We start from the raw sequence: 22,777 nt of genomic DNA, 5'->3' as shown, positions 1-22,777 counted from the left end.
AGTGAAACGAACAAAGAAGTGGAACAGTTGAATTCCACCTCACACTACCCGCCTCAGGTGGCAAATGCAGCCTGAGCCGTCGGCAAAAACATTGCGGGCAGTCATGCACCAAACTGCACCTTCACGCTCACGTCTGCACATTAATTCTTATTTCACAGGGAATGTAAGCAGCACCATTCACAGCGCAAAACTGACTTCAGTGGAAGTTTTCAGTGAAACGAAAAATAAAAGCCACATTATTCGGATGTAGAAAAAAAAAAATCCACTGGTTGTTCGCAAAAACTTCATTGAAGTGGAATCTCATCACAAAAATTATTTGTTGTCGGAAAATAATTCCGTTGCCTAATATGGTTTGCTGGCGGGGAATCAGGAATACTTCGTTGTGATGGAATTTTCTTTAAAGCAATGTTCATTGTAATAGGGTTGTACTGTACACAGAAAAAGTAAACATAACGAAACCTATAAAGATATATCCGGTATTTATGACTGCACACTGTCTGGTACCTGAGATAACATGTAAAGACTGCTTGTAGTAAAAACTCCACGAATGAAGCTACTATTCTGCTCTGCTGCAATGACTCATTAATTGCTCAATCTCCTATGCCTGCTTCCACCAACTCAAGATGATCATGAACACAATGAAAAAAAAAAAAAAAGCAGTAAAGACTGCCAGCAACAACCTTGACCACTGCTGTGATTATCTCCCTCTCCCAAAAACTAGCCTGAATGCCATGACTAAAACAATGAAACAAGATTCATATGTACTCAAGTGATCAGGACAAAAGTAAATGTGGAACATGAATGGCTTTCACTGATTGGAACTTTCTAAACTACTCTGACAGGTCTGCCAAGCACACAGCAATAATTCATAGCACAAGCGCACAGAGTCTGTGTAATGCATAAGCAATTTCTTGTAACTAGCAATGTAGATTGCTGCATCAGTCGGCAATGTCGCAGGAAGCCTTCCAACATAGAAATCTCTTTTCATAGCAGGAGCTTCATGCGTTTAAATTCCAGTCGCTGAATTTGTTTTTTTTTTTTAGATGCATACTGTGTCTTGGGTTCTGACACTTGTGATGTGAATTAACTGTGCTCACTGCTGCTCACTACCTTCCACGATGGATCAGAGACTACACTATCCTGCTGCTGCGAATAAGATTACGAGTTTGATCTTACCTACAATGATTACACTCTGATGAAGGTGAAGAGCAAAAATCTCTGGCTCTGAAATTTTGGTTCATGTTTACTTGGTTTCCCTTCACCTATCTCCCACATAATTGTCAACTTTTCCTTGATTGGTTGGTTTATTAGGGTTTAATGTCCCAAAGCGACTGAGGCTATGAGAGAAGCCGTAGTGAAGGGCTCCTTGAGCATTTTGGCAAGGAACATCTTGCAGGATGCCAGAGGCCAAAGGTGATCCAAGAAGAATACAACGGTTTACCTTCTGCACTTGCGATATTTTCTGCCTCGACTGACGAGCCTAGTGAATGGTAAACGAGGTGAACTACTCAATGTCCAGTGGTTTTGTGCATGCTCTGAATGTTAGTTCAAACACTATCAGCGTTCAGATGGGAAAGCAATCATCAACAGCTGGATGAGTGGCTATGTGTTCAGGAGCAGAACAAATATATGTACGAATGAATTTCTTTTACAACAGAGGCTCATGCATCCTAGCTAGACCGTAGTGCTTAGTATGAATGAATAAGGTTTGAATTAACAAGCTTGCACTGCGTGTGCCACTATTCCAGACCATGAATCTGAGATATAAAGAACGTATTTAAATTAGAGCTTCTACTACACCTTTGTAAAGATTGTGGTGCTGTGACTGTCAATGGAAGAGTTCTATGTGAGGAAAAGAATAGCACAAATCTTGTGAAATGAGTATCCCAAAACCCTTTGCTCCTGCTAGTTTTTAAGAAAGCAATTTCTCTTCAGGACCTGTTCAGTATTTCTGATTAGAAACTAAATGACTTAACATGAACAGAACCTACCAATCTTTTACTTTTAAATACTATCATAACTAGAAGAAGCCCTTTTTTTATTTGCCTCACTTTATCCAGTTCACACTTCCTCCACTACAAGCATTCTTCACTCTAACTTCTTGTTCTTGTTTCTGGTAGTACTGGCATTTACCAGTGTCTGAAATGCGAGCTGCACCGCCATTACGGTCGCTGACCGATTTTTCAGACTCAACGGGACCAGGAAAATGGTCCGAATAATCGAACTGCCCAAAAAATTTGTTAACTTCATAAATATAATCTTTCTGCGGAGAATCGACTTTAAACTTAACGAACTAGGCCACTTCCCATGTTCCGCTTGCAAGTGATAATATTAGACTTGGTCTGAGCCACAGTCATGCTTTCGTCATGTCTGCACCACCTCTCGTCATGATACCAGACGATGTGATGAGGCCGCAAGTCATGCTCTGAATGAATGCATGTGGCGCAAAGCAAGAACAACAAGTTTCCATGGCCAATGACACTCTCGAAGACAGAGAGGTAACCCAGAGGAAGATTTGAGCGGAAGCAAGTGCCTCCGAATGAACACCCCCTCCTGCACCGCAGGTAGTGCAGTCCAAGCCGCGGCAGACGCTGCAGCCGTCCAGTTTTCGATGTGATCGTGCACTCTTTATAGGCCATCTCAACGGCAATGAACAGCATGCCATTATATTAAACGGCAGCCGTGAACAAATAGCAAAGCCAATCCAAGTCAGCCAGCCCAATTGACTCCATTTAAATCCAGAAAGGTGCCTTTCACAGCGGCGGAGAACCGGTTGACTGTAATAGCGACGCCCGCTTGCGTCTATATTAAGCTGAAAAACAGATTTTCGGTTGAAAAACAATCTCCACAGCAATGCTGGGGTCTATTTTAGTCTGAAAAGAACTTTCGCATTCCATATGAAGTTTGAAATACCGGTTGTGAAATCATACATGTCTTTATGAGATGCACGACGGTTCCTCAGTGAGGTCCGAAATACAGGGTCCATTATGAAAGTAATGCACATGATTTTATTATGACGAGACTATCCATGGCAGCGTAATAAAACCGGTTGGGAAATGTGGTGAGGGTTCTGCCTTGCCAACGCAGCCGGTTGCCAGTTTACTCCGAGCAGTGTGAGCGAATAACAAGACGCGATGAAGTGTTCGCCTGAACAGCAATACGCTATCAAGTTTAGCGTGAAGCTTGGAAACAAAGCAACCAAAACATTCCAGATGCTTCAAGAGACGATGTCAGTGCACGTTAAAGAACCCCAGGTGGTCGAAATTTCCGGAGCCCTCCACTACGGCGTCCCTCATAGCCTCAGCTGCTTTGGGACGTTAAACTCAAATAAACTAAACTAAACTAGCTTCAAGAGGCCTTCAAGGACGACTGCATTTCAAGGTCACAGTCCGGGAGGTGGCAGAGGGCGTTCAAGGGGGGCCAGGAAGGAGGTTGCCGACGGACCCAGTTCTGGATGCCCAACAACGGCCAGAACAGACGAAAATGTGGATCGCGTGCGCGAAGTTTTGCGTTCCGACCGCCGATTGAGCATCCAGCAAATTGCTGACAACCCACACATGTCCACATAGGCGGTACATGGGATAGTGACCGAGGATCTGCAAATGCACAAGGCCTGCACGAAGCTTGTGCCGAAAGTGTTGACGGAAGATCAGAAAGAACTTCCGAGTTTTGAGCTGTCAAGATTTGATGGATTTGATACAAAATGAGCTGGACTTAGATCTTAACTCTGTCGCAACCGGAGACGAATCCTGGATGTTTGAGTACAACCTAGAATTGAAAAGGCAGAGAGCGAATGGCGCACAAAATCATCCCCCTGCCCCAAGAAAGCGCGAATGAGCAAGTCTCACATCAAAACAATGCTCACTGTCTTCTTTTGACGCCCGAGGAACGTCCATTTCGAGTTTGTACCGCAGGGAGAAACTGTCAACTGAGCCTTTTACCTGGAGGTGCTCAAGAGACTGAAATGCTGGGTCACACGCCTGAGGCCTGACATCAAAGACAAGGTAAAAAAAAAAGTAGGTCCACCATGACAATCCCCCCAGTCGCACATCCTTCATCGTTGCTAACTTCCTGGCCCGGACCAACATCCCAGTGGTCCCCTATGACCCTTACAGTCCCAACTTCGTTCCGTGCGAGTTAATTTTTTTCCCCGACCCAAGAGAGCGTTGAAAGGAAAGCACTGGGAGACCGTGGAAAACATCCAAAAGCATGTTACAGCATTCCTGTTGAGGACTTTCAGGGCAGACACGTCTCCGCAAGTGTATTTTGAAGAGTTTTAACCATTTGTACAGGTCCGGTCAATAAATTATTTTTCCAAGAAAATGCGCATTACTTTCATAATGGACCCTGTATCGCAAAGTACGTACTATTGGTGTCCAAAAAATATGTCGGCTACTTAGTTTCATGCACCATTCTTGTAAAGACCACTCCAGAATGTTCAGGTACATAATTAAACAACATAGATTATATTAAAATCTTGGTTTATAAATGTTAACAAAACAAAAGCTTCTCTTTTTTTTTTCTGCAGACTAAGGCAATGCACATGCCAGATGCTGGTCTCTATTAGAGAGTAGAGCTACATGAATAAGAATTCTATGGTTACTAGAACTCACGGGGCTGCACTCGCAGTTAATGTTGTGACCTGGCAGGCGACCACGATCTTGACCTCTTATTCTGAAAAAAGAAAAACAAAGACAATGTTAACAGCGTGCACCAAAATGACGCACCAAATTCCTGAAAACATGAGCAACACAAGCTTGTAAGGTACCATTACTAACATTTTTTTTTTTGCAATTCAAGAGGAATTACATTTGTTGCATTCCACCCATTATTTTGTTACAGACAATTTAGTTGCGACCAAGTTCAGGTTTTTATTGAAAGTGCATTTCTTGTACACATGAAGTGCAACTACAGTGCAAAATCAAGAGATGAAACCAGCTCCTCCACACCTCTACTAGCCTTTGCACAGTGAGCTGTGCAACAATTTTGCAGCAATGCTTTTTTTGAGACAAGGACTAACAATTCAACATCTAAAAGAATGAGCTTGTTTGCACTATATATCGTCCCTCTCTTTATCATTTGAACAAATCTGGTGACTGCAGTGAAAGGGGAACAAGTGAAAGGCAAAAGAAAGATTCAGCACTTTTGCCTTCCACTTGTGTTTCATCTCAGCGCGCAACAACAACAAAAAAAAAGCGTGACACCATACCAATACCGTATAAATGCGTGTAAGGGCTGCACTTTTTTTTTTCCAGATTCGAGGGCCAATTTTCGGGGTACGGCCTACACATGCGATCTGTGAAAATTTTTTTTTTTTTTTTTTGAAGTAAACACACACTAATCAGGGAATGAGCGGCATTCATCCTTCGTTCAATCGACACTCGCACAGTATTTAGACTCCGAGCTGGTCCTGAGCTCTGGTGCACGCTCATCCCACAAGAAGCCACGCAGCATGTCCGCTATCAACGCGCAGCCGTTGTTCCATACTTCCATCACATAACAGAGCAGGGAAACTCGCACAGCTTGCCTCGGAAAGCGCACTTTTTGCAGCTTGTGTTTCTCAATGCATCCTTTCGGTTGCAGTATCGTTGGACGCACTTTTCAGCCACGTCGAATTTCCTGCCCACCACACGCTTGCAGTGTTTGAGAGCAAACTCCTAGCCGTGTAGCTATTAAGGTATTTGCCCATCGTGCTAAAACTGCAATGCTCGGTGGCAGCACGTGACAGCCACAACTACGGTGAACTAACATGCTACCACGATTCCTGTGCATTTGGTAGCTGCAGCTAGTGATATTGATGCCGATATGGATAGTGAGAGCTCGCGGCAGAGGAAGAAGTTGACGACGGTGATGAGCAGTGGCCTCGGGTACCATCCATTGACGGCACCTGGAAGCTCCTGCGCACGTGCGTGGCTTCCGCGATCAAGCGCACAGTTGCTCGCAACCAGAGATGAATGCGAAGGCCACGGTGCAAGCATTTCGAAGGCTATTCCGGTGTGGGTCGTGGAATGTTTGGGCACGGCCGTTACTCGGATTTTTTTTTTTATTTCCTTCTGGAAAAAAGGGTGCAGCCCATACACTGGTGCGGACCTTGCATGCGTTTATACTGTAATTACATCCAATGTACAGCCTTTGTCAAAAGTTTGGAGCCCAGGGGGTTTGCTTCTGAGCCACACTGTGTGGTTCGTAATGCATCTCCAGTGCTCCAAATTTCCTGAAGGTAAGATGATTTCTGGTCCTGCCTCCTCCAATGAGTAGGGCTGCCACGAATGCTTCAGTAGTCCCACTACAAGGGTTAGAAGCAAATCCCCTGGGCTCTAAACTTTTGACAAAGACTATGTTCTACTGACACATGATTAACCCTTTCGCTGTCACGGACATACCGGTACGTTTTCGCGCTTCCCCCCCACAGTGTCACTGACGTACCGGTACGTTCCCTATCGTGCGTTCGAAATTTCGCGCTTGAGTGCAAAGCTGACGCTCTTGGACTAGCCGCGCCATCTGTTGAATCTTTCTACAAGTTCGTATTTTCGCCCCTTACTGTTTTGGTACGTGTATTGAAGAGTACGGAGCGACTGCCATCCCACCCCTCTCTCTTTGCTGAGTGGCGCGGTCGCTCCGTGTTCACCGGATCATGACGAGCCCGCGTGTGGTTATGGGTCCAAGGGTTGTTCTGCCATCTGCCGTTTTTTTGCAGGTTTTTATTTTTCTTCTGTCGGCATGTGAGCTACGGCGCTTCAAGTTCAAGGGCGCGCGCCGTTGCCACTCCGAGAGTCAAAGAAACCGACACATGACTGGATTCGCTCTCTCGTCGCACCCTCGCTTGCGGCTGGCAGCAGCAAACATAAAGCTCCTCTAACTTTGTTTTAGCCTTTTTCCATCTCCCTCTCTCATCTTTATTACACAGCGTCCCATATCTCCGTTTTGCAGGCCACTGAAAGCACACCGCCGCTGCGCGCGGTTACTTTCGGATATGGCTGACCGCGCGGGACCTTCCTCTGCGCATTGGAGCGGTGGCTCTTCCGATTCTGAATACGAGCCGAGCTCGGATTCGGACTCGGACAGCGTCTCATTCGAGGAAGAGGCGAGTTCCGCATCGTCAGATTCTGATGTTGAAACAGCGGGACCATCATCCCGGAAGCGTGCGACACTGGGGGTGTGTCACGGGCAAAAACACCCGACAGCGAAAGGGTTAAAAGCATAGATGGTAGAAAGCATTCGTGTGTGTACCACGCATAAATGTATGTTCAAAATGCTATAACATAGATAAGCAAAAGCCATGGAATGCTTACGTGTTGTACTTCCATACGAAGTGGTCGAACAGGTCCGACAGCTGAGGAATCAGTCGCAGCGACGCCAGCGTCCTCTGCACCTGTTTTAAGTAAATCCCATCAGTGGTTGATGGCCGTGAAAATTTTTCTGACATATCCCCCTGCATAATGAACACAAGCCCCAAATTTTTTCGAGTTCCTGAGAAATAAGTACATTCACGACTAGCATTACTCAAATAATACAACTCTTGCTTGAAATGAAATACCAGACCTAAGAACTATTACATATACCGTATTTACTCGATTTTAAGCACCCCCTTTTTTTCACGATCGCGATGCCCAAAGTGAGCGGGGGGTGCTTAGATTCGGGGGGGGGGGGGGGGGGGGGGGGTGCTTAGAATCGCAAAAATACGGTAATATAATGTGAAATAACTGAAGTTGAGCTAGTTGGTGCAAGATCATGTTCCGAAAAACGCAGCAGAGACTGGAAGAAAACCACACAACACATGAGCCAACGAATTTTGTTCTCTTCTGATACCCAGTCTCTATTTTTTCCTAAGAATTTTACGTGCTTTCTATATCCCAAGTACTTTTACCCTGCACAGAACATTGTCACAAGAAAAAAGGACAATTTTTCGGCAGTCTTTTAGAGCGGTTAACAGCTCCTTCACCTGACAGGGAATAAAACATAGGTGCAATCAATGATGACCATGCTTCTGAGAACGAAAGACAAAGCAAACAACAACAAAAAAAACTTTAGGCATCAAAGTGCTGAGGTACTTGAAATTTCATGGCCGAAACAGGCACTAAATATATGCACTATCAAAGTGGTAACATACCTCCTATTATCACTCAATAGACCTCTCCCAACCTACGTCATGTATAACATATCGGAGGAGGAGCAAAAGGTGTGGTTTGGCTTGGTTGGCAAAACATTCCAATGTTGGTGGCATGGAGCAGTGGATGAGGTCTCTTACAGCGAGAACTTTGTGTTTCTATCAATGCAGTTGAGTTGTTGCAAGGTGGAACGGGCCAAAAGATTGAAGAAGACCAGTGGCATATATTTCTTTCGCTTTATAAATAGTGAATAGCAGTGAAAAATGGCCTTTACAGCTATGCCAAGGGCAAAGTGGCACACGTCAAGTCACCTAGTAGGATTTACGGTGTAAACATGATTGCAAGCAGATTTTCCAAGTACAGTGGAACCTCGATTATACGTCCCCCGGTCATGCGACGACCCGCATTTTACGACGAATTTGTGCGGTCCCGGCAAAACCCCCATAGAGACAATGCATTAAAAACCTCGGTTATACGGCGCAAATTTTAGAAGGACCCCGCTTCATACGACGTCTGGCTCGTATCGTCCGTCAAAAAAGGTCGTCAGCAAACGCAGGCCGGGATGTACCGTATTTTCGCGATTCTAACCCCCCCCCCCTATTTTCGGAAAAAATTTCTGAAAAAAAAAAAAAGACTGCATGCGAATCTAAGCACCCCCTTTTTTGCGCGGAAGAGAGCGTTGCCGAGGCCGCCAAGTGCACTTGCTCTCTTTTTCGTCGAGCCTGTGCAGTCGGAGTCCCGAGGAGGCGCGGCCTGCCCGTTGTTGTTGTTGTGACTGAGAGAAGGATGAAAAGGAAATTGCACGGGCCTGCCTACTGGCTCGAGCCAAGCCACCACCGCTGCCAAGTGCAGATAGAGGAGAGTTAAAAGATCAGAGGAAAGATAAAGAGAAAAGATAAGACGCCCATCGCAGCAAATGCATCTGCCGGCTGCCGGAGCTGGCTGCCGGAGCTGACGCTGCTGAAGAAACAGATAAGCGGGCGAGGCCGCGCTGGCTGAAGCGAGGACAGCGGCGTCCACGGCGCTTTTTTGTGTTGCTGCGTTCCGACACTACAAGACAGATGGCGGCACAGAACTGTCTGCAGCTATTTTTCTTTTTAATGTTTCCTAAATAAAATGTCTTTTCTCGCGCCCGTTTCATCGAGATTTCGCCGCGAAAAGAGGGGGGGGGGGGGGGTCAGTTTAGATTTTTCGAATCTAAGCACCCCCTCTCACTTTGGGCATCGCGATCGTGAAAAAAGGGGGTGCTTAGAATCGAGTAAATACGGTAGGCACACTTCAGCCAGTCGATAACCGGTGCGCCTTAATCTTTCCACCTATCAAGAAAACGCGCGAGCCGCTGCCCCACTGCTCACGGCAGCCTCAACGGCCATTTTATCTTGTTTGTTGAAGACTAGCCCTCTGCCGGCGAAATGTGCTGCATTTGTGTACCGGAAAAAAAAAAAAAAAAAGACGACGATGAAGTTCAGACGTTAAAAAATATCACGCTTGATTTTCGATTATACGACACCCGGATTATACGACGGTTTCGCGCGGTCCCCTGAACGACGTATAATCGAGGTTCCACTGTATACTGGAGCCCTGACATATTTTCGAGTGAACAAGTAGCCACCTAGGCCGCATGCGAGGGGGCCGTTTTATTGCCTTGTATCCCTTTTTGCCGCCGACTACTGGCTTTGTGACTGTACTGTTCTTTTACTGCTATGAGTTGCGCATGCGCTGTCATGCCATCACACAGAGAACTACATAAAGTGGGTCTGTGGAGGGGGGGGCGGGCATGAGCGCGGGTGGAGGGGAGGGGACGTGTTGATTTATATTTGGAGTCAACTTCTGGGCAGCGGGTTGCAGGATCGGCTTGTGACCTTATGACTTATAAAGGTTGTTATGACCTTTTTTGAGTTTTTTAGGACGTGTTTGCGAAATCTTCGCGTAATATGCACACCCCCGTTTTGAAGCCTTAAATTTAGGAAAAAAGAGCGCAAATTACGAGAGTAAATAAGGTAATCTAAACAAAACACACTATAAATGACCATACCTGAAAAGAAACGCTAGAAATGACCATATCTTAAGAGAAATCGCCCAGCCAAGCATGGCACACACACGTGTTTAAGGGGGGACACTGGTCTTGAAAAGAAAATTTTATTAATTCAGTCATAGTTATGAAATTATCAAGGCACATGTATTTTTGTGTGCTGATTCTAGATATGTCATTTAATTTCATGTAAAACAATTCCTTGAGCACCTATGCACTTTTTATGCAAGTATTTTGTGGAGAGTTTTGAAGAAAATTTGCTGCAGGAAACTCGCTGAAATGTATGCCATTGGGTTCTCTTGACACCAAGGAATACAATAAGGGTAAAATTATTATCCTGGCTCTCATAGAACTTGAGTAATAGGGTACTGAAGCTACCACTTCACACACAGGAATACACATTTTCCTTCTCATTTCTGAAGCGACAAGATTTCAGTGCCTGCGCACTGAGCGGACCAGGCTTCCTCTAGGTACATGGACATGGACACTTGAGGTCATTTTCCAGTCACCAATTCCTTATGGGCCAGGGCATTTGAGAGCCACGTACTGTTGCCTTACCTAAATATTAGCAAAGAACAATTTCAGGCAGAAAATATACATCGTCGGACAGCTCCACAACACTTTGCACAGTAGACAGACCGGATTGGAAAAGGCGCTTTTGCCAACCAAGCCAATTTTCTTTTGGCATGCCCACCTGCCCATGTGGTCCCTTGACCATATTGTTTACAATGCAAAAAGGGAGAGCTCTAATCACAACCATTCATCAAAAGGACTCGGTGGGGATGCAAAAGAGAGTTCAATTTGCCTAAAATTTAGTCTCTAGCTATGTCTTAGATATGAAAGAAAACTGCGAACAGACAGATGGATTACCAAGCAAAAAAAAACACAACATGCAATTCAGCTATATTATTGGCTACATTTCAGCTATAGAACTACACCATCAATGAACATAATGTTGCCATGCACTATTTCGGCCCAAAAATTCTGCATGACCTTTGTCGACAGCAACATAAAAATTGAGGATGCTGGGCTCTGTGCATGCGTAGCTTTTGTCGTGAGCTGCTTCAAAATTTAAGTAAATGAGACTTCAGCCATGTTAAAAAAAAACAATTTCAAAGCTGTCACAGCTTATTTTGCATAGCTCCTGCAAAACAGCCAAAGGAAAGAGACCACGGGAACAACAACATAGAACCCGCGGAGGGCTTCTAATTAATTATCACAAGGAGCACTTAGACTTCGCAATTAAAATCAGATTATTCAGGCATGCATTAGACTTTGCAGCGCCATTCTTTCATGAGACAAAAAAAAAAAATGGCAGGGAAGCATGAATGGCAGGCAGCGCACCTCCTTCCTGCGTTTTCCAACCAGCAGAAGGCCCAGTATGTAGACTGCCTCAGCACGAAATGTCATTTCAGCTGAGATCTTCATTGCTGCTTCATGGTGGAAGCGGTAGCTTTCCCTGTTCCACTGAGAGATACCTAGAGAGAAGATAAAATCACAGCATAAGAGCACAAAACACTGTCAGCCATAAACACCAACAAAAAAAAAATTAGCAGATGGTTTAGCATGGCTAAACGCGGAATATCGTGCAGTAGCGCTAGTCATGATGGGCACTTAAGGTCCTTATGTGTTATGAATGCGAAAGCAACCTCTGACCTAAAGGCCTTTACCATAAAAGCCTTCTACCTAAAGACCTTTACTTGGACATCATTTATCATGAAGGCATTTACCATAAGACCTTTGACCTAGAGGCATTTACCTTGAAGGCCCTCATCCAGGTGAAGGCCTGCCAGCTGTACACACCTGGCAGCTTGCCCACAACCCGGTGGGCCGCCTGCCACAAAGCAGGCTTCAGGGACTATTTACGTATGTATGCCCGAAGTTGGAAAATGCGCCTAGTAGCGCACTAAAAACTGTATCCAACATTTAACATTCCACACAAGTGCAATCAATCTACTCTCCACTAAGAGAAGTCGCAACCATATTATGATCAGTAAAAAAACAGCCTGAACAACTGTAGTTCTACCACTCACCTCCAATGAAGTCTTGTTCAGAGGCAGCCTCCACAGAGCTGACCTGGTTTTCAATCCACTGCATCCAGTGATTCATTTCTCCAGCAATGGCTGGGAACCTTGGTGTGTCTGTCATCAAAGATACAAGTTGCACTTCCCAATCCAGATACAACACAATGCAGCCTTACTTGCAGGGATACAAGCTTTAAGAAATATTTTTCAATTGCTCTTTATTCCACAAAATGGCACGGAGCCTTTAAGCTATTTTAGTTATATATTGGGGCCAAACATTATGAAACTATTCACATGTATAGTCATTTTTGTGCTGATTTGAAATATGGAATCACTTTACATTACTTTGATTGCAAAGAAAACAAAAAAAAAGTATAATCAGAAAACATTAGCATGTGGCTAGATAATACAAAGTCCAAGAAAATAGGCTGGAAATATTTTTCACATTAGGCCATTATTTATTTTACATCAAGCTAAATTCAGTGTTGATAGGGATGGTTAATAAGTGGTCTAAATTAGTGCTCAAAATAAGATGCAAGAATAAACTGGTAAAATCAGCACCCAATTGCATGCTTTAATAGCAGCATACTGCAACAAAAATTATTCCTCTATCTGATCTAAACTCGGAAACAGTTAAAAACCTGTTTTGAGAAAAATGAGGAAAATAAAGAGATGAGGTATCAATTAGAATCGTAAACAGGAGTTTCAGCTAAAATTTGATCACACAAATGAAAAACTTCCCACACTAAATAGGTGGAGGATACCCTGTAGCTTTCAAAAATGCTATTTCTGAATTATATATTTTTTTTTGTGATCTTGCACAACAACATGCAAAGCTTCAAACTCAGGTGCTTTGTACCTTTACATGCTTCAAGTGCAATTCAACTCTGATTGCACATCTCAACAAATTTGTTTTGTTAAAAATGAAACTATAATCACTTGTTAAAGCTCAGTCTGGCATTTAACTTGCACACATTTCCAACAAACTTCTGATAAAAAGTTACTGGGTTATAAGGGTAAAACAAATGCAAGCCTACTGCAGTGGGTTCCAAGAGCAGTCTCAGAATGAAAGCATTTCCTGGGACTTCGAAGCAATTTTCACGGATTGCCATTAAATGCAATAATGCGTCAAAAGTAACTTGCAGGTAGTTTCAGGAAAGAAAACCGAAAGATGCTGCAAAAGGCAAAGACAAAAATAGCACAAAGGCTCAACAATAAAGGTGTATTACTTACAAGGTTTTGCACAAGCAATCCCAACCAGGCGGCTGAGGATACCAGGAACATTTAAAATGACCTCTATGCAAGAAAGAATAAAAAGTCAACATCAGGCTATAGTCGGATACAACAGAAATCTGCAGTCAAGCTCCGCAAAAAAGTAGTCTGTCGTTAAAACTTTTCTTTTTACCTAAACAAGAAGCTAATCACAAGATAAAAATTATAAGCTCTAGAATTATGATACCTAGCTTGTTTATAAGGCAAACATTCAAATGCTGTTCAGATTGGCTAGCGGAGTAATATAGGACGCCGTGGACCATAGCCCAGTGTTAATAACTGCCGTTTTTTTTTTTAATTTGTATCCTACTATAGCTACGGTGCTTACAGGAGAACATTCTTGTGTACAACTGCAATAACATATCCCTTGCCATGGCTGCCCAAAATCAGATGCACCAACCCCAAAGTAACGGCAACCACACAATTCCTGCTGCCGGCATGCCCTGCCCCAGTGCACACAAGTCAGCAGCTGCATCAAGCCCTTAGGGATCATCAAAAAAAAAAAAAAAAGCCAAAACGGCTTGCTTTGGTACCACGAAAGATCTGCTACTGCTATCTATGCTATAAATGGAAAAACACCCTTTGATGGCCTCTGTCCGTCAAAAGCCATTCAGAAAGTGAAATACCCATGATGAGGAGAGCTCGACGTAAACGAAAAAGTGTGGCAATCAATCGTGATGAGTTGAGATCACCATAAAGACTTAAAGGGTTAACCACGCTGTTTCATTTCCAGGAGTCGAGAACAAGGCTGCTATTGTTGCACACGCATTAGCAGCATGCAGGCCATAAGCAAAAATGACATTTTGTACCTTGGTTGATATCCCGAACACAGGAAAAGTTGTTGCGGTTCTTCTCCTTGCATTGTGCATACACTGTCAAAAAAAAAAAATAATAATAATAAGGAAAGAGAGAGAGCAGAGGCATGAATGAGTAAGCTCACACACCTGAGCTCCACCAAAAGTAGTTGCACAAGATGATCACTGGGTTCACAACTGATGCCTGCAGACGCACTTTTTGCACAACAGTGTCTAAAACACTGTCCAACATTTCTCAGCAGTTGTTATGCACCTGTTTCTGTATTCATATTTACTCAGCCATCAGCATGTCATGCTATTACAGCAAAAGCTTGTCAATTTGACCCCCATTAATTCGGAACTGCCGACTTAGTCCAGGTCAACACCCATGCAAGTCTATGGCTTCGTACACTTGTTAATTCAGACATTACGGGTCTCGCAATGGTCAATTCGAACGGGCTCCCGAAGAGAGGCTGAGTCCAGGTATGATGGGCATGGCATGAGACTGTTGAAATAGCCCTGCGCGAAACCTGAAAACGTGAAATCCATGCCACCCAGCTGCTAACGGCAGGTACAACTCTCTCAGCGGTGTGTAACGGTAGACGCGACGAGAAATTGACGACCCCGCCTACAAGAACAGTCCGACTGCTCAGTTTCGGTTTCACTTTTCAGATCTTTGAGCAAACCTGCACCAATGGCAGCCAGCATCAGCCAGCCAATCACAATCACTGTTTCAGAGGTCATTGGCACGTCCAAGGAGGTCCTAATGCAGCAAGGTAGCACTAATCATGGCCACTACATCACATTTAATGTCAGTACTAACATTATCATGGCCACTACGTTTAATTAGCATCACATTTAATATCAGTACTAACATTAATGACTGACAGTACAATGAACAAACAAGCAGTGTGCACCTTTTTCGATCCAGAGAGTGAAAAAAGAAAAAAAAAGTGCAAGCATAAGGAACGAACTGAACAATGACCCCTACCAAAAAGAGGGGAAAAATGTTGAACATTTGAACACAATTACTCTCACATTTTACTTTCTCCTTCACAATGCAGCTAGGAAAATTGCACCTACTCCCCTCTCTAGACCTACCGTAAAAACCCGCGTATAATACGAGGTTTTTTTCCCATAATTAGCGTCCTAAATTTCCGCCTCGTACTATTTGCGGATCCGAACAAAAATTTTCGAAGTTGCTCGAAGTTTTGCTTTCGTTTTTGCAACGTGGCTACGGCTTGGCTTCGTTACTCTCGACAAACAACGTCACGACGTCGTTTCTTTGTTGATCCGTTGGGTGCGCAGGGGGGTCGCGGTGTGTCGTGCGCCTGTTGGCAACGCACGTGCTCCGACGTTCTCGGCGCGCGGGCGAGAGCCGGTTGTGGTCGGATACGTCAGATCGGCGACAATACGCCAGGCGCAGTTCGGGAGCTCTACAGTCCAGCTGCTCCGACGCGAGGCAGCGCATGCGCAGAACGTTCTTCGTTCGCAAACCGGCTGGGAGAGGAGGCGAGTGGCGAAGGGGGTAGAGGGGAGGAGTGGCGTGGGAGGCGCGCGCGGTGCATTCTGGGTGGGCGGCTTCGGCGCGCTCTCAGCACGGCCCGCGCGAAATGCAGCCGGCTGCATTCCGTGCCGGGCGCCGTCAGACCGCGCCGGAAGCCGCCGAACACGCTGGCGATCGGGCGCCACTGGAGTATAGAGGGTCGCGTTTCGCTGACGTGACGTCGCCGTGCCGCGCGCGCGCGCTACGTCGGAGTATAACCGCGCCTTAAATGTTTTCTATGAGCTTGTGTTACTCGTATTATATGCGGGTGAAACTTTTTTTTCCCATTTCGCGTCTCTAAAACTTAGCCTCGTATTATATTCGGGTTCGTATTATACGTGGGTTTTTACGGTAAATCTCATGTAATAAAATTAAAAACGCAGGGCTCTACATACTAACTACTGTCTTTGTAGCATATGCACGAGAAAATTGTTTTATCCACATGAAAAAAAGAAACCACAGCAACAAAGAATAAGAAAAACATGGCCACTAAACAACAATAAAAAAATTCTAACTTACGTGATGTCTTGTGCTCATAGACATCTAAGTCTGACAAGCTGATAGCCAGAACCTTGCAGAAATTAGCCAGCTGAATATCATTCATATTTCCAATCAAACTGGTAATGCTGGCTACAGGGAATAAAAGAAACCAGAAAGAGTGTCAGAATATACAACAACAAAAATGGATTTAGCTACATGAGATGTTTAAGGGGACATGCCCCAGAACAAAGCATTTTTGTTAATATTTGTGCCAGGTGGCTAAAAATTTCACAGCTGAGAGATCTTTGCAGTTTTTTTTTTTAATTGTCCATTTGAGCCCATCTCGCTTGGTTCAATTTTTGGAAGTCATGCATTCAAAATATAGGGAGGTTTTTTGTGCATCTATTTGTCATCTGTACAGACATACGACAGCACTGAAAAATATATACCATTTTGCTCTCTTATTCCCATTATGCAATGAGAAAAAAAGTGTGCCATGTATAAAACTCAGAATGTTTTAAAAATTAATACTCTTCAGAACGACTCTTTTTGATGACACAACAATGGTAGTAACAAATCTGAATCCTATTCAAAACGATAAACTGCAATAAGAGTATAGCGCATTCTGAATACTTTACTGTATGCAGAATGTGCTATACTCTTATACTCATGCATATACATATCAAATTTCATTTTGGCAGATGCAATGGCAGTTTACTAATATTCCTCAAGGGAAAAGTTTATAACAGCTGTATCTTGCCGATACCCATCTATGGGGCCGAAATGTGGAGGCTAACGAAAAGGGTTCAACTTAAGGCCAGCGCAGTGAGCTATGGAAAGAAAATGATAGTTGTAACATGAGACAGGAAGAGGGCAGAGGGGGTCAGGGATCAAACACAGGTTGTAACATCCTAGTCGAGATCAAGGGAAAGAAATGGGCTTGGGCAGAGCATGTAATGCCAAGGCAAGAGGTCCTTAAGGGTAACATACGATGGTCCTAAGAGTAACGAAATGGATTCCAAAAGAAAGCAAGCGTAGCAGGGGGTGGGGGGCACATCACCATGATCAAATTTCATGGTGATGCAACAAGCTTAAGTGCAACAATGTTGTGCAAAAGCACCGAGGCTGCATGAAAATGATAAACAAAGAAAAATTTGTTTCAAGTTATTATAAGAGACAGTGGTGATGCAGCTCCAGGTGACACGAAAACAGTGGTTCCAAATTTATTTTTCGAGTATGAAATTGTCGAAGGATGCATCTGACAGGAGGCTTCCTCTACCGACCTACTATGCCACAATAGTGAGAAACGCCACTAATCATATCTGTTACCGCCATGAAAATAGCTCAAGCCTGCTCTTTTTGGTTACTTAGAGTGTTTACATCACATTTTTTAGTAATTTCACTTTTATATTCGACACTTAAGTTGCATGACATGAAGAGGAAGGCTTACACATAATAAAACAAGCAAAAAACTAGAAAAGCAAGTTTTAGGTGAAAATCGCAGTTTTTTCACGTGCATGTCCCCTTAATGAGAGAAGCAGTAGCAGAAGCATGCTGTGCACATTTGCAGACAAATGCTACCCTGCCAGGTGTCAAGAAATATGCACTCCACACTTACAAAAAGATCACTTTACTTATAATTTTAACTACATACTAGAACTACAGGAACGGCTACCACCTCACAGCAGGTCACATGTGCATTTAAAAATATCCTCCTCGCTATATGGCATCACTTGCGCTTAGAAACTTAAAAAAGCCAGTTCGTCTTGCTAAAGCAAAACTAAGCAGACTAGTTTTAAGAACATAAACATGCTTACGTATGGTGGTGAGGTTGAGGACATCCCGGCGGGAAAGCAAGAGGCATTCTATCAGGTCACATGCAACTAGGCAGGTTTCACCAAACTGCAGCAAAGACAGCAGTCCTTGGAAAAGCCCTTCTTTATTACACAGCTCCCGAGCCACATTTGCATCCTGCAAAAAAACCACAACGGCTGAAGAGCAACTTCTGACTTTCTAGATACAGAGCACTATTTAAGGAACCCTAATGACAATTTTATGTACTGTGCACTTGCTTCAAAAGCTTTGAAAGCTTGATGTTTTGAAGCCCTTTTTTTCTCTTCCAACAGAATTTTCAAACAGATCTTTTGTGCTTCTCACGTTACTGAAGCAACTGCTGATTTCATTCCAAGAAGGCCGTACAACTTCACACCAAGCAGCAAAACCAAAGCTATGTTGCACCTGCCTTCAATATGTATTTGATATAAAGTAATGCTTCCAAAGAGGAATTCACATTTACTCAAAGATAGTTATATTACAATCCCTGGCATACAGTATCCATTCTGCAGTGTCTTCGTGCCCTTTGAGTTCCCTGTACCTTTTAGTGAGTCATGGCACGACAATGGGCTTCATCACGGTAGCTCATATATCCAACATTACGCCCACTGTACCTTGCCTATGTTCGAATGACTGCTGTATAAGTGTAGCGTACCACTGTGAAACTGTCCCTCACGAAAGAAAGGAACACAAGTGTCTGCCACTTCTGCTTCGCGAAATCCAGTTGTCAATAAAATATCCCTGAATAGTGACTTTAGCTGCATTCACAAAATTGTGAGCTCGCAAAAAATAAGTCGTTTACAGTATGTCTAGTTGCCTACAAGAATTCACGTAACACTTAAGCTTCATTAAGAGGGCACCATTTCTAGACTGTGGGAAAATTCAGCTTTTTGCAGCTCCCATGTCCCAAGAACATTGGGAGATATTTTTGCAATCATGGTTCCTAAAACAGACCAAGGCTCCAGATTAGCACCCATGTTGAGGTCAATGAGTATTCTTTTAAAATAATTCATTCCTTCATGCAGATCAAGAACTGTATGGCTAATGAGCACACTTACATCTACACACAGCCGGTGTAGAACTTCAACGCAAAGGCTTTGAAGAACAAGGTACTGTGAATTTTTAGCTGAAAGAAAAAAAAGGGGGGAAAGGGGAATATGAACCAGAACATTTCACCACACAGAAAAGTAGCAGTGCCTCAAGTTTAACACACTGAAGGGCTCACCATGCTTGCTGGCCGTTTCCCATGGCAGTAAGCTGAACTGCATCACAATCCGTACCAAGATCTGCAAAACCATCAGCTATGTAAGAATAACAGCATTCTAAATCCTTAATTTCATCAGCTTCTGCTACCTTACTGGGACCAGAACATCAAGCAACACTACCTACACTGCATCAGCCTGCTGAATGCACTTTTGTGAGACAGAAAATGTTATTTCACACCGTGGTGAAAGCTTTGTCACCTCAATGCCATTGAATTGCCCAAGCATCTTCATAACGGCTTCCGGGTGGCTTGAGTCGGAGCCATCAGTGATGTCAGCTGATGAGTTCAGGTGGGATTGGTACTGGAGTTTTTGCTGCATCCCCTGTGTGAAAGATTAATTCAATTCATACAACTCTGCACCAAACAGAGACAAAATAATGTCGATATTCTCTCTCACAACTTGTTCACAAGGGGTGGGAGCCATGAGTGCGAGACTTTGAACTATGAAAAATGCATACTGTTCGCAATATCTGTTTTCAAGGGGTTTAAATCAGCATTATACCAATTACCATCATGTGCTCACTCAGTGATAGGCATTAAGGGATATGGCTGATACCAGAGTCAAAATAATCCATGGTATGTCCTGTACATACACTTAACAGCACCTTAATGGCATCTATTTTTACAAAGCATATCAAAGTTAACGCGATGTGTCGAACATGGGCAGATTTATGGATCACTCTTGGAGGGGTCAGGGCAGTCCCGTTTGACCCATGCATTTCTTTCTAATCTCTCTCTTAAGAGGGTGATGACCCCCCTCCCCAACCAATAAACGTGCCCCTGGCATTTCTTACTTGAGCTACTAATGCATCTATGGTGCATTTTTTTATTGAGGGTGGCTACTTCAAACCTTCAGCCAATAAATAAACGTGGCAGAAGCATGCAGACTACGTGCCAAGTCTGATGACCAGTGCAATCAAAATAACTAAATTTGGAAGCACCAGTGGCAGAAGTTTGTCATTAAGCATGCAGTGAAGATGACTGCAAATTTATTAAGTCAGTACTACCCCTCGGCACACTGCAGATGTTACGTAGCTGCACCAGCACTTTGGTAGAAAGCACCACTAGTACATAGAAGAAATTGCCATGTACTCATAGTATGCTATAGTTCCCATTGTATTCCAGCTTATTTTGGGCCACTTCTGCAACACTAATATTCATATAAACGAGACCGGACACAACTCATCTTAACAAATGATGCTGCTAAACCACCACACGGCAACTTGCTGCTTAGCATAGACACCTTGCATGGAGCACCTGCTGTAGCCCTTAAAGGCTGTAACTGATTAAAACACATCCAGCCTGCAGGGGAAAAGAACCAGTTTGCATACACTACTGTTTAAGTGCTGACATGTACACACAATATCCAGCCAGGTCCTTGAGTTGATTCTTTTGTAACAACACTGGCTGCTAGTTCATAAGGTAGAACATAATTTGCTTGAGCAACTATGCATTATGTGAATTTCTTTCCCCTGAAATTGCCAGTGCAGTAAGCTTGCCTGCTTACTACACTGCAACCAAGTATTCATAGATGTTGACACTGTCAGCAGCAGTCATGAACTCTTTGCAGCCCATGCATGGCTGTTATGACACCGAACAGAACAGGCTTTCACAACAAGTACAAGTGAAGCAAGATTGCTGGGATTGCCTGAATCTGGCACCACAAGCTAGCTGCATCAGCATGTTACAGGGCCTATACTCTTTTCAAGTTAGCATGTTCCATGTGGCTCTGCAACAGGTGCAAGTCAACTCTGAACTTGCGCTCCTCAAGTGAAAGGCTGGCTAGCTTATGGCAGCACTAGTATGCCTGCAAATCTGCAGAGAAGCAAGTGTCCTCACGGACCTGCCATGTAAAGATGGGTTGTTTGAGAGAGAAAGCTTCAGCCTACAAGTAACACTTCTTGAAAAAGTTTACAAAGTACTATAACATTACTCATCTGATAACAAAAATGATGAGATGAAAATGAGGGGGAATCGCCGTCCATTACGTCCCATAACAATTGCCTCAAAGATGGCCTGTATTCTGCAATTAAAAAGCTGCCCCTCTATAGTTGCCAACTGCCTTAAGCTATGGAGGTCATGAATAGACAGTCGCAAAGATCATACAAATGCACCATTGTGAATTTGGAAAAGTCCTGACGTCACTTTCCACTGGCTACTGGGTCACGGCAACATTATTGGCAAAGGCCTTGCTGACACAGCTGCTTGGTCAGGCTCGTGTGACAGCATGACATGTCTGCATTTCACTGTCAAAAGTTGATGTCACAAGGGAGCTTCACATGCTTGCCTGCAACGTGATATAGACCTTATAGAGGGAAACTATGGCCAACACCTGCATAACCTTGACTCTTCCTAGAGAGTCCAGGTACTGTGTGCAGCCTCCCACATGGCAAAGCAACACTGTTGTGCCACCTGTGGTTGGTATTGGTATTCACGAATACTTATTCTTATCTTACTGGAATGGCTCATTCTCCAGCATGTGACCACTGTAGATACAAGGGAACTACTTTGCCAAGTGGAAACCTGTCACCCTTACAGAAACCGAGATTCTAGAACCATGGCCTAACTCATTTGCACAACTCATCTATGGCCTAACTCATCTGCCAATGAAGCACTGCTTGGGCACTTCATAGCCACAAGCTTGAGACTGTCTTTTAGTGCGAAAGCACTACTTAATGGGGTCAAACCCAACAAAGAATCTTGCGTGAAGCCTTGGAGTAACTCAGGTAAGTTCGGAGGAGCATCGCGCCAGCTGTAGCCAATGGGAAGAGGGTGCCGCATCAGCTGCCACCGAGTGGAGAGATGGTGTGGAGATGAAGAACAAGAAACACGGTTGCGTGCGCAGGCAGATGCCAGAAAGAAGAGGCGAAGAATAGAGATGCCAGAAAGAAGAGGCGAAGAATAAACACATGCTTTCATGCACCTACTTGGTCAACTACATTAAAACCCTACTACTTTTTGACCAACTATGGGCACTTCATTTTCAAGCCCATGAAGGACCCATGGCGCCCCATACACACGAAAGGCTAAACTTCCTCCTTGAAACTACTCTAGATGCCCTTTAAAGTCGTCTATTGATCTGAACTTTGATAAGCTGAGCAGCTTAAGGACTGTTTAGCTGTCTTGCCCCCCTTTGTTAAAAGGGAGCTCTTGCAATGCAACATGAACGTACAGTAGCCTCTCGTTAATTCAATCTAACGAGTTACGTTTTATGGGGTTTTAACACCCCAAAGAGACCCTGGCTATGAGGGATGTCGTAGCCGAGGGCTCTGGATAATTTAGACCACCTGGGGTTCTTTAACGTGCACCAATATCGCACAGTACACGAGCCTCTAGCATTTCGCCTCCATCGAAATAAGACCGCTGCAGCCAGGATCGAACAAGCATCTTTCGGATCAGCAGCTGAGCACCATAACCACTGAGC

The 22,777-nt window shown here is 44.0% G+C and overlaps 1 protein-coding gene across 1 annotated transcript in view; it reads right to left on the bottom strand.

Moving 5' to 3' along the window:
• The window catches only part of LOC149351358 (short transient receptor potential channel 4-associated protein-like), a 55,324-nt gene that overhangs the window by 25,231 nt on the left and 7,316 nt on the right, over positions 1 to 22,777 (bottom strand). The window contains exons 3-13 of the mRNA XM_089580710.1: positions 19,553 to 19,675; positions 19,315 to 19,375; positions 19,148 to 19,215; positions 18,074 to 18,227; positions 16,296 to 16,406; positions 14,246 to 14,308; positions 13,398 to 13,460; positions 12,174 to 12,281; positions 11,485 to 11,618; positions 7,293 to 7,372; positions 4,614 to 4,674 (exon numbers count right to left, since the gene is read on the bottom strand). Of these exons, the coding sequence (XP_089436836.1) occupies positions 4,614 to 4,674; positions 7,293 to 7,372; positions 11,485 to 11,618; positions 12,174 to 12,281; positions 13,398 to 13,460; positions 14,246 to 14,308; positions 16,296 to 16,406; positions 18,074 to 18,227; positions 19,148 to 19,215; positions 19,315 to 19,375; positions 19,553 to 19,675 (1,026 nt within the window). The remainder of the gene's footprint in view (positions 1 to 4,613; positions 4,675 to 7,292; positions 7,373 to 11,484; positions 11,619 to 12,173; positions 12,282 to 13,397; positions 13,461 to 14,245; positions 14,309 to 16,295; positions 16,407 to 18,073; positions 18,228 to 19,147; positions 19,216 to 19,314; positions 19,376 to 19,552; positions 19,676 to 22,777) is intronic.

Source organism: Amblyomma mixtum, chromosome 3 (assembly GCF_055824585.1).
Source record: "Amblyomma mixtum isolate Tamu chromosome 3, ASM5582458v1, whole genome shotgun sequence".
In the NCBI taxonomy this organism is placed as follows: Eukaryota; Metazoa; Arthropoda; class Arachnida; order Ixodida; family Ixodidae; genus Amblyomma; species Amblyomma mixtum.
Note: the sequence above shows the minus strand (reverse complement) of the source record. Positions and strands in the feature narration are given on the sequence as shown.